Consider the following 12,508-nt stretch of genomic DNA (forward strand, 5'->3'; position numbering starts at 1 on the left):
TATATGATATCCTTGCATTATGTGTTCTTTGTGTGAAACACTACTCCCTCCAACCCACTTTATCCAGGATGTGAAGCTAAACCTTCAGAAGCTGGAGGGCCAGGTACATGCAGCTTTGGATAGGGAAGGAGTGGATCTTACTAAAAGAACTGCACGTGAGAACCAGCTCTGTCAGTTGCTGTCTATCAACTGGGACAAAGTCAACAAGCTGTATCAGGACAGGTTATTGTAAGTGTTTTAATCAGTATTGTTCACTTGTAGTACATATGACTGGCTAATGAGGTTTTAGCAACATAGGTTCTTTAGACAATTATAGATTCAGTTTAGAAACTAAGATGCAGTGCAACTACACCATATCACTTTTAGTTTTCTGGTTGTTGCCTTTTTTTTGTTCCTCTCTTCCAATTTTTCCTCCTCAGTACACCCAGTTTTTCTGTTACAGGCGGTTTGAAAATTCAAGGGACAAGTGGAATCACTACACTGAGAAGCACAAAGCTGTTGGAGATTGGCTGACTGAGGTGGAACAGACATTAACCAAAGCTGAAGATGAACCTAGCACAACTAGGAAACAACTGAAGGTATCTCAACCAGGGACCTAGTCCCACACCAGCAATCTCCACATAGTACACAAACATACCAGACACAGATGTATTCAGAGCTATACTGGCCTGTTCTTCAATATATCACCAACCAAAGATTAGCAACTTGCATTTAGACAGGAGGCTGAATGAATGAATTGCCATCAGAGTAACTCAAACCGAAGATACTAATTGATTGTTTGCAGTGATTTCACAAAATCAGTGGCAAGAAGGCTTTTTATCATTTATAGCTCTCTTTTCTATTCTTAGATCCCCTAAATATCTTATTTTGTCTATAGGCCACAATCTTAATGGCCAATATGTCCACGGAGCTTTCTGTAATGACTGTGACCGTAGCTGCTTTTTCTCATCACAGTAGTTAAAAAATATTAGTTTGCTCTGTTTATCTAAGCTGTCTAATTTATACTTATGAGTATTTTTTTATTATCAGCCTTCTGGCCACACATTGTTTCTGCAAACCTGTATAATTACATTTAACTTGATACTTGGTGCCCAGTATATGTATACATTTGAAAGACTGGGACAAAGCATTTAACAATTTACCACCATCAAGCTTCTTTTGCCAAGAATTGTTTGAATTCTTCTATCTTCTATTGCCCCTTTCATGATTTCATTTATTGGTGCCTGTGTAGGCTATGCAGGAGGCAGTACCTGTTCAACAGGTGGAAATAACATCTCTGACCTCTCTGGGGGGAGAAATCAGCCGACAGAGTACTCCAGAAGACTCAGCTCACATGCAACATCAGCTCAGCATCATCACCTCACGCTGGGATGTTGTGTTGCACAAGCTCAATGAGAGGAGGAGAAGGTTTTAAAAAATTTAACATTGGTCAATATGGTTACATTTTATTGCATTCATTTGTAGTAAAACTTGTTGGTATATATGTCCATGCGTAGATCTGTGGAAGCACAGCAAGCAGTCGCTGAGCTTCAGGAGGATCTGGGTGACTTCATGTCTTGGTTGGACAAGACAGAGAGCGTTGTGACAGAAACCCTGCACCCTCAAAACCGGGAGTTGCTCACCAGTGTGTTGCAGAAGACTCAGGTTAACAGTTCTCATCCACCCTAATTGGGACCATTTGCCCTATTCGTCAGAGCAAGTGAATGTGCAACGATGTTGCAGCATATCTAACTAAAGCAGAATTTTAACTTGAGTGACCAGCTACCTACCTATCTAATGATCTAGTTAGATATATTTATTTTATATATTTAGTGTACAAAATGCCCGGTTGTGTATCTGGCATGACCTACATTCTCAGCCATTCCAGTGTTTTGCAAATGCAGGTTTTATATTTTTTAAATATTTTCAGTTATATGTTCTCTAGACATGTCTTGACCAAAAAGAAAGTTCTGAATTTTAGTGAAAAGCGCTGTTGTCGCTCACGTTACGGGCATTTCCCAATACTGGGATTTCATGTTTGTGTTGTCTTTTGTTCCTGTATACCTGATCTGTTAATCTGTTCTTATAAGTATAAAAGAATCCCAGATGTGTCATGTCCTCATGCTGTCATTTGTCTTTTTCATGCCCCATACACTGTTTTATTTATTAAATCTGGTATTTAGGAATTCTTCCAGGGAATCCAATTACAATTTCAAAATCACTGATTTAATAATTTTTTGCATTTATAACATAACCTTTTACAAAGGAAATATCATAAAAGTAGTATTAGATTCATATATGTTATAGTATTAATAAATACTTATTTTAATGAGCCATTTCAGTGATATTATGAAAAATTAGCATCAAAGGTTTTTGATGCAATAACACATTAATTATTAATTATATTAATGATCATGCTTCTTATGTCTGCCAGGCTTGTGTGAGTGAGCTGCCCAGCAAGAAAAGATCCCTGGAGGATCTACAGCACCGGCTGTCTTCACTACCCTCTGAACGAAATAAAGGACTTCAGTCTAACTTCAGGATCCTACATACACGTTGGGCTAAGGTAGACACACACTGCCCCCTTATACACACACACACACACACACACACACACGCATGCACACAAATTCACACAAACTCACACTGAAGTGAACTTTAATAAAAAAAAGTCTAAATTAATATCACAAATTAAGTCAACATAATAATATATTCTAGTATTACTGTTAATATTTATTTAGAAACAACAATTAAATATTTATTTGTGCATTTATTTCAATAATTTAAAAATAAATATTAATATAAAATAATGATAATAGTAACCTGAGATATAGGTTAGGCTTCAGAATTATATTTAAGAGCTGCAGAGGGCTTATGTAGATGGACCTTCCAGTTTACAATATTATTTATGCCCTTTTCATGCCAACTGGGGTAATGACATTCCTGATTCACTTTGCACAACTGGTTTAGACCAGTGGCATATACAGTACATCTGGACATTACGCTTTCCCCAATTTGTTATGTTACAACTTTATTCCAAAATGGTAAATGTATTGAAAATAAAAAACTGAGAAATCACATATACGTAAGTATTCACAGCCCTTGGTCAATACTTTGTCGATGCACCTTTGGCAGCAATTACAGCCTCAAGTCTTTTTGAATATGATGTCACAAGCTTGGCACATCTATCCTTGGCCATTCTGGAGCTTTCCTCTTTGCAAACTCTGAAGCCACTCCTTTGATATCTTGGCTGTGTGATTAGAGTCGTTGTCTTGCTGAAAGATGAACCGTCTGAGTTCAAGAGCGCTCTGGAGCAAGTTTTTATGCAGAATATATTTCCCTCTATCCTGACTAGTCTCCCAGTTCCTGCAGCTGAAAAACATTCAGTTCCCAGTTCAATCTTTGTCTCATCAGACCAGATCATTTTGTTTCTGATTGTCCTTTATGACATTTTACATAAAATAAGATATTTTGAATTCCTAATAAAATACAAAACCAAAACTAAGTCATACACCAACTGTTAATAAATTAAGCTAAAGGAATAGCAACATTACGTTGCACAAATTGTTTAACATCACATTACACATAAACTCTAAGATGTCTCTAAGATGTGTGTCTCTCTTGCTCTCTCCCTGTGTGGATGTAAATATGTTTGGTTGTGTGTATGTGGGAACGATGTGTGTTTTGTAGGTATCAGAAGCTCTGCCAGAGCGTGTGCTTGAGATAGAAGCCTTGCTGAGGGACTTGAAAATGCATCATCAGCAGCTCTACAATCTCTCTTCCTGGGCTTTCAACACGCGCAGCCACATGGAAAAACACCCAGATAGTATTGATTCAACGGTACAAACACACATACATGTATATTGAATGCACATTTTACCCTTTATATAGACATATACATATCCATTTACTGAAAGCATACCAAACAAGCTAAAATCAACAGTCTCAGATCCTAATGACTGTGATTCTTTGTGTGTGTGTGTGTGTGTGTGTTCAGACTGAGGAAGACATAAAAACTAAGAAGCCTGAGGTGGAAATGGTATTGGCCAAAGATCGACCCCCATGCCAGCCTGAGCAGGTTAGATATAAAAAACCATATATTCAAACCTCAATTTAATCCAGATGAGGCAGACTTGTGAACCTTTTTTTCTCTGCTTTTCACTATTACTAGTTCTAGTGATAGAAATGTATATGGTCTGTATTATTTGATTCTGTGAACCTCTTATTTATTTCTGTTATCAAATTATTTTACTCTAAATTATGTATTTGATTAGACATGTTGTTGCCAAACTAATTCACATAAAAAAGGGTAACTTATTACGAGGGGCTGGTTATGATTTTAAGATTTACAAGAGTCTGTGTGTGGTTCTGGACCCAACTTTAAAGAGGCCAGTCATAAAAAGAAAGCTGAACAGAAATATAATGCTACTTATCATCTTGGGTAAACAGGAAAATACAATTTAACTCATTGTGGCCATTGTCAGTAATTATGATTCACATCCTAAACATTTTCACAACCGCACAATAAAGCCAACGTAAAAGCAATTTTGCCTCACTTCAGGTTTGGTTACGGTCTATGTGGGCATGTGTGTCACTTTGTTGTGCTGTAATTTTAGGGACAGTATGATAGTCTTGGAGCAGACTGGACATCTATTCAAGTCCTCTTGACTGACTGGAAAGAGAAATGCACAGCTTTAGCCCGTGAGTTTTTGTGTATGTGACTGTGTGTGTATATGCCTCCACATACCCTGTCCTTCCATCAGGTCTGAGCAGTCGAATAAGAACCTTGACTTTCTCCTGTCACCTGTTTGCATGATAGCCCTTTTTGTAAAATACCGGCTGTTAGATATATAATTACAGTAGTACATTACAGGCACTTTATGTGAAAAATGTGTAGCGGTTAGTGTTTGTGAATTATGGCTTAGTCTCTGATTTACACCTCTTTGGCACCTGAACATTGGGTATTTAAAGACCCATGGTTGTCTGTGACAATCGGTACAACACAGTCTGTTACAATGTCTCTGTCATCTGCAATGACTATGAATAGACGTATTACACCAACACCTGTTACAAACAGGATAACTGTTGGTGAAACGCCATTTGCACCAAAAACAAGAAGACCTCAAATCTTGGTGATTTTTCTTTCAAAACTCTGCAGACTATGAGGAATACGATTGGACGTTATCTGACAACCATGATGGTGGCTATGTTTTTGACAAGGAAGAACGTTGCTTAAAACTGTACATGATGGATATAGACCAGAAGTTTCCAGACAAGCAATTGTGTATATCATTTTTTTTTTGCTGAAGACTGGGAAACCATAGGTGGAAAGAGTACTGAAAAAATGTAATTAAGTAAAAGTATTTTTACTTTGCTTAAATTCTACTCAAGTAAAATTACCCATCTAAAAATCTACTTGAGTAAAAGTAAAAAATTACTTCATTTAAAATTAATTTTGAGTGAAAGTTACTTAGTTACTTTCAATTACTTGATGTAAAAAAGAACTAAACATAAATCCAATACAGCACCAGACATTTTTATTCAACTTTTAAGCGTATAATGTGCAAACTATGTCCAGACCACACCATGAAACACAGTTTTAGCACAGTTGGCCACAAAAGTACTAAATTCTGATTTGTATGGTCCAACTCAAACATTACAATAAAAAGCAAAAATAAAGCCAAAGTCAAAGTATCCAAAACTGTGAAAATGTTCATGTTCTTTCTATAGCACACATAAATATATCAGTGGTCTTTACTGACAAATGAGGACCCTGACTGGAGATATAAGAAATGAAATACAGTGTCCTGCCCCACAGGCTAGCACAGCATTAGACTGTAAAGATCTTGTTTAGTTTGAGCAATGTAATCACTTTTTCCACATTTTGTTATTTTGCAACCATATTCCAATATTGATGGAAATAATTTTTCCCTACACACAACACTTCATAATGACAAAAAAAAAAAAATTAATTGAGGTTTTGGCAAATCCTGTTTCCCTTGATCATCCTTGAGATGTTTCTGCTTAGTTGGAGTCTACCTGTGGAGAAAATACTTGATTTTACATGATTTGGAAAGGGACACACCTGTCTATATAAGGTCCCAGGGTTGCCGGTTCATGTCAGAGCACAAACCAAGCAAGAAGTCAAAGGATATTGTCTGTAGACCCCCGAAACAGGATTGAGGCACAAATCTGGGGAAGGTTACAGAAAAATTTCTGCTGCTTTGAAGGTCCCAATGAGCACAGTGGCCTCCATCATTATGTTCAAAACCACCGGGTCTCTTCCTAGAGCTGGCCTGCCACCAAGACTGGGTGACTGGGGAAGAAGGGCATTACTCAGGGAGGTGACCAAGAACCTGATGGTCACTGTCAGAGTTCCAAAGTGGACAGAGGAGAAACTTCTTGAAGGACAACCATATGTGCAGATATCCACCAATTAGGCCAGTATGGTAGAGTGGCCATAAGAACTCTCAGACCATAAGACATAAAACTCTTTGGAGGAAATCAGCCACCGCTTGTAACCATGCCAATACCACCCCTAGAGCGAAGCAAGGTGGTGGCAGCATCATGCCGTGGGGATGTTTTTCAGCTGCAGAAAGACTAGTCAGGATAGAGGGCAAGATGACTGCAGCAATGTACAGAGACATCCTGGATGAAAACCTGCTCCAGAGCGCTCTTGAACTGGGGCGACTGTTCATTGTTCTCCTGTTACAATGACCCTAAGCACACAGCCGAAATATCAAAGGACAACTCTGAATGTCCTTAAGTGGACCAGCCAGACCCCAGACTTGAATCTGATTGAACATCTCTGGAGATATTTTATAATGGCTGCACTGACTCTTCCCATTCATAGAGCATGAGAGGTGCTGCAAAGAGGAATGGGCCAAACTGGCCAAGCTTGTGCCATCATATTTAAAAAAAGACTTGAGGCTGTAATTTTTAGTAAATTTGCCAAAACCTCAAGTAAACTTTTTTCACATTGTCAATATTGAATGTTGTGTGTAGAATTATGAAGGGGAAAATACATTTAATCCATTTTGGAATAAGGCTAACAAAGTGTGGATAAAGTGATACTTTCAGGCTACAGGCTGTAAAAGTTTAGGTAACAAACATTCAGTAATAAAAAAAACTGATGAGAATTATCTGTATAACATTAATTTTCCAATGTAGCGAAAGTAAAATGACCTATTTTAAAACCGATTTTAAAAATTAAAAATTACTCACAACCACTCAATTACAGTAACATGAGTAAATTTAATTAGTTACTTTCCACTTCTGGGTATAACACACGGAAAAAACTTCTACATATCCGGGGCCAGCTCATCGAATCATGATCATTACTACATATTCACCAAACGTCAAGAGACGAATTCCGAGGTCTACATCTACCTCTGCAGTTGTAAGATTGTTAGTCGTGTGGTGCCTGATTCTAGTGTGTAGCAACCCACAAGACATGAGGGTGATGTGCCCGTGAAATAAATTTTTTTAAGATTGACAGATTGTTTAAATGGAGTGATATTTTGGCCTGATACAGGGAGGTCAGGGTCCGACTTTTTCAGTCACAGGTGGAGGTGGAGTGTGACAGTGCCACTTCACACCCTGAATCACCGCTCACCCTGGCTGGCTATTAAAAAGTAGAACCACCCCAGAGCCGGATACAAGATGTTGACTGATCACAGGTCCCATTGGACTATGGCTGAACAACTCTCTGTAGAACATTCCACTGCTGAAGGCTATAGCTGGGTCGATAAGCTTATTTATTGCCCGGGGGGGGATAGAACTTAACATACATAGTCATCTTTAGACCAGCTAACACCACAATCCCTGGATGAGGTGCCCCCTGCGGTGGTGACACAACCTTTTGAGGACATAAACCCATGGGGTGGCGAAGAATTGAATTGCATGGCCCTGCAGGATTTCAAACTCATAAAGGACTGTATGTGCAAAATCTTTCAACGCATCATCGTATGTCACTGTATGGAATGAATGACACAAAGCAGAGAAATGTGGTGTTTAAATACAAAACCGGTGATGTTGTAAGAGCAAGCGGCGCATTAACAAAAGGATATGAACAAAACTATACACAGGAATTTTCTACAAGTTGAAGCAATATAATACGTGGCAAAAACAGACGGTACCTTTTATGAAGAATTGCAAAAGATTGAACCAGTGAACAACACCATGGGTGATGAGGGATTTTATGTAACACTACCGAGCAATGCGACTCAAGAGATTGTACCCTGATAACGCTATTTCCAATTAGATAACTAAGCTTGCAATACTTCTGATTAAAGGGTGATTGAGAAGTGGCACTAATCGAATTCCAGTATGGATGATTTTGGAGAGCCCTATGTTTGCGCACAGTGTTATGTTTGGTTATGATAATATTATTATTTGTTAATTCTTAAAAAAGTATTATCCAGGAAAGTTAGGACTATTTTAGGCTTCAAGAATAGCAAACATTTTGACACATCCATCACACTGGGGTCCTTGGAGCGTAGTTTTGCCACATACCCCACCGACCTGTACGGTGGTGAATATTTTTTGTTTCTTCAGATATAATAGAATATCAGGTGGTGGGTGAACATTTTTTTTACCCCTGCTATGGTGTGTACATATAACCAGAAAAAACAGAGATTGTCACAATCAAGTATGACAGAGCACACTACGTACAGTACAGGCAAAAAGTTTGGACACACCTTCTCATTCAATGTGTTTTCTATATTTTCATGACCATTTACATTGATAGATTCTCACTGAAGGCATCAAACTATGAATGAACACATGTGGAGTTATGTACTTAACAAAAAGTGGAGACCTGACCTCCACAGTCACCGGACCTGAACCCAATCGAGATGGTTTGGGGTGAGCTGGACCGCAGAGTGAAGGCAAAGGGGCCAACAAGTGCTAAACACCTCTGGGAACTCCTTCAAGACTGTTGGAAAAGCATTTCAGGTGACGACATCTTGAGGCTCATCGAGAGAATGCCACGAGTGTACAAAGCAGTAATCAGAGCAAAGGGCGGCTATTTTGAAGAAACTAGAATATAAAACATGTTTTCAGTTATTTCACATTTTTTTGTTAAGTACATAACTCCACATGTGTTCATTCATAGTTTTGATGCCTTCAGTGAGAATACCAATGTAAATGGTCATTAAAATAAAGAAAACACATTTAAAAGAAAACAGATTTTTCACAGCTCACCTTCAATGTATGAGGCTGGGCGAAGGTATTTTTCTCTTTTTCGAATATCACTGCCACATTTGAAAAAATTCAATTGCAAAGCGGCATCTAAAACCAGCTGCTAAAAACATTGTCACTGAAGAGGTTAGCAGCTTCATGAGACCTTACCGCAATGATGGTGGTCAGGGTGGTTTGAGTATGTTAGTGATGTAGAAGAGGGCTGTGCAAAAACTCCACGTCAATTCGCATCAGCCCTGTGGTCTCCTATGAGGATTCGCTACTTGCAGCATTGTGGCATTCTTAACCAAATAAAAAATGTGGGATCCTGGAATTGACTGTGCCGTTAAAAACAAATTCACCAGCTTTACTCTACGAAGCTAAACTCTATACATATTTTCAACTTGCTTATTACTTCTTGCAACAATTGTTGATAATTATCGCTTTGGTGGTTGGCAAAATTAGTCATCATTTAGGGCGTCTGGGAATCCTTCTATAAATGTAATATTTCTGATTTTTAACAACTCGTCATAAAGAGGTTCCAAACAGTTGTAAATATAAGGTGCCTGATAAGTACTACTAATTACATATTGTAATGGATGTATGTAATGGATGTGTGACACAGATTTAATGTACTGTAAAACACAACCCTGTTGCATTAATGAGTACCCCATGTTGAATCTGAAGCTCTCAGCTGTTTTTATCCATGGGTTGTGTGTGTGTCTTTGTGTGAATAGGTGAGAGTCTGGGTGGCAGTGCCCAAGGTGATATGCCTGCTTTAGCTCAATTCAACAAAGCCTGGGCTGAACTCTCAGATTGGCTGTCGCTACTTGATCACATGGTGCAGAACCAGAAGGTCACTGTGGGTGACACAGAAGAGATCAGTGATATGATCATCAAACAGAAGGTAAGAAAGGGAAAATTCATATGAATGCATGCATGTGGGTGTATGACGTATATTTGTGTGTTTGAGAGACGGAGTTTGCTCTGAGGCAAATGCAGTATTATATTTTATAGCCAATAAATAGTGTGTATAAAACTTTAATGCTTTAATACAACCCTTTATTGCATTTCCCTGATATTTTATGTAACAATTCATCTGAATATGTGTGAATAGTGCTAAATGTATCTTTTAAAGGCAATGATCGTGGACATGGAACAGAGGCATTTTCAGCTGGAGTCTCAGATTACTGCAGCACAGAACCTGAAGAACAAAACCTCTAATCAAGAAACACGTGCTGTCATCACTGACCGCAGTAAGTTAGTTGGAAAATAAATATGAGACAGTTTCATCTAAGAAAATAACTTCACCACCTGAGTGGATATCAGTGGCATTTCTGCACTCACAGGGAAAGCTGGGCCTAGCTGAAAAAGCAGTAAAATCAATAGTTGAAGCGTAGTGTCATGTTGTCTCAAGTAGTTTTTTTTTGCTCGACAGACCATTTTATCACCACCAGTGATAAAATATAACTATTGATATAGTGGCGCCAATATAACAGATCCTTCAAATATATTTTGGGGGGTTGTGGACTCCACTGATGAGACTGACTGAATTGCCCTTATTCTTTTCTGTTACTTTAGAGCTCCTTAAAGGATGCCACCCCTTTACCTTAAGGAGAACTGTGGTGGGCAAAATTCTAATTATAAATCTACAGCGCCTCTGCTATGATAATTTTCTAATTTTCTCAAAGGCAAAGAATTTCTCCTCATGACAAATGACTGTTTGTATACAGCTTCTTGAACTGTCTGCAGTCTCTAAACTATTGTCTATTTATGTGCATTCTTAGTCGATAAGTTACAGGCCCACTGGGAGGAATCGCATGGCCGTTTAACAGAAAGAGGTGTCCAGTTGCAGAACATGCTGAAAGACTCACATTGCTGGCTCAATTCTAAGAAAGAAGTAGAGCCACTCCTGAAACAAGCCACTGAGAAAGTTGAGTCCTGGAATGAAATCACATACTCGGTCGATGCTCTTAAGAAGCAAAATGCTGAGCTTCAGGTAATTTAAAACACATAAACATATGTACCACATATTTACACTCTTATCATCGGTCTGACTCTTTGTGGTACTCCGGATCCCCATGTATACCAGAGTTTATTGTGAACAGTCTTCCCCGATTCCCACTTGTGTGGACATGTTGCTAAGTAGAAAAAGCCACCTCCACCAGTTCCTTGTGCTTTATGTTCTGTTCTCTGTGCCATGTACTAAGTAGTGTGATGTCTTCAAATCCCCATTATGCGTTAGTCATGAGATTGTGTCCTTGATCTTTGTTTAGCGTCCGTCGTGTGACACACTCCAAAATAAATCACAGAACTGTTGATGGTCAGTGGTTGAGAATAAAAAGAACAACTATATCTAATACTGTGTCCTGATTTACTTTTGTAACTACGTCAAGGTGCTGGGTGTGTTCAACTATAATTGTTCACTAGCAGCACAATTATAGCTGGTGTCCAGCAGTAAATGAGTTAGGTTTAGTAATTCAGCTTAATCTTTGCATTGATTTAACAGTAAATACTTTGCCATTAATGTATTTGTTTATTGTGCTTCAGCTTTTTGTGAAAGATCTGAAGCAGTGGCAGGCACAGGTTGACCTGACCAACGAACTGGGACAGAAGTTGCTAACACTTTATCACACTGATGATACGCACAAGGTGAAGCAGCTACATGACAACGTCCGTGTGTCATGGGCCCATATCAGCAAGCGGTGAGTTAACTCCCATCATATATGGATTGCCGCACTTATCCATTGTGCATGTTCTGAGTAAACATGGAAATATGTGCCGTTTGTGTGGATGTAGTGTTGGGGACAGAGAGGCTGCTCTGGAGGCTGCACTCAGACTGCTGCAGCAGTTCTATTTGGATCTGGAGCATTTCCTCAACTGGCTCACTGAGGCAGAGACCACAGCCAATGTCCTGCATGATGCGGCCCACAAAGAGGGCGAGCCTTCATCACGACGACACCTTCTGGAGCAGTGGCAGGTATGTCAATGATCAGTAAAGTGACATATTATTCATTGGGGCATTTTACAGTATTCATGTGGCAGGATGTGTGGCGGTGGAGCCAAAAAGTGCTCTTCCTTTTTTATTCTTTTCCCCTTTCTTTCCCCAAAAGTTATAGAAAAAGGTGCAAATATGTCAGGTCACAAAAACAGTCGTGGGCTACAAAAAATAAATCAAACATGAAAAGAACGAAAACACAATACATAAAACACTAATTAAGGCAGGCTAACCCACATGGTCCTGCACCAATACTAAGTAGCAAAAAGTTTGTCCCTCTCTATCTCTCTCTCTCTAGCAGCACTGTCTCCCTCTAGTCTCAGCTGCCCTGGCTCAGTGATCCCTTGGGCC

At 39.0% G+C, this 12,508-nt stretch overlaps 1 protein-coding gene across 6 annotated transcripts in view; it reads left to right on the forward strand.

The window, feature by feature from the left end:
* The window catches only part of dmd (dystrophin), an 86,881-nt gene that overhangs the window by 51,162 nt on the left and 23,211 nt on the right, over positions 1-12,508 (forward strand). For all 6 annotated transcript variants that reach the window (XM_028981181.1, XM_028981179.1, XM_028981180.1 and 3 more), the window contains 13 exons: positions 68-228; positions 443-578; positions 1,232-1,407; positions 1,497-1,644; positions 2,414-2,545; positions 3,670-3,819; positions 3,977-4,057; positions 4,596-4,680; positions 9,897-10,066; positions 10,298-10,415; positions 10,947-11,158; positions 11,710-11,864; positions 11,959-12,139. In XM_028981181.1, the coding sequence (XP_028837014.1) occupies positions 68-228; positions 443-578; positions 1,232-1,407; positions 1,497-1,644; positions 2,414-2,545; positions 3,670-3,819; positions 3,977-4,057; positions 4,596-4,680; positions 9,897-10,066; positions 10,298-10,415; positions 10,947-11,158; positions 11,710-11,864; positions 11,959-12,139 (1,905 nt within the window). The remainder of the gene's footprint in view (positions 1-67; positions 229-442; positions 579-1,231; positions 1,408-1,496; positions 1,645-2,413; positions 2,546-3,669; positions 3,820-3,976; positions 4,058-4,595; positions 4,681-9,896; positions 10,067-10,297; positions 10,416-10,946; positions 11,159-11,709; positions 11,865-11,958; positions 12,140-12,508) is intronic.

Source organism: Denticeps clupeoides, chromosome 5 (assembly GCF_900700375.1).
Source record: "Denticeps clupeoides chromosome 5, fDenClu1.1, whole genome shotgun sequence".
NCBI classification, from domain to species: domain Eukaryota; kingdom Metazoa; phylum Chordata; class Actinopteri; order Clupeiformes; family Denticipitidae; genus Denticeps; species Denticeps clupeoides.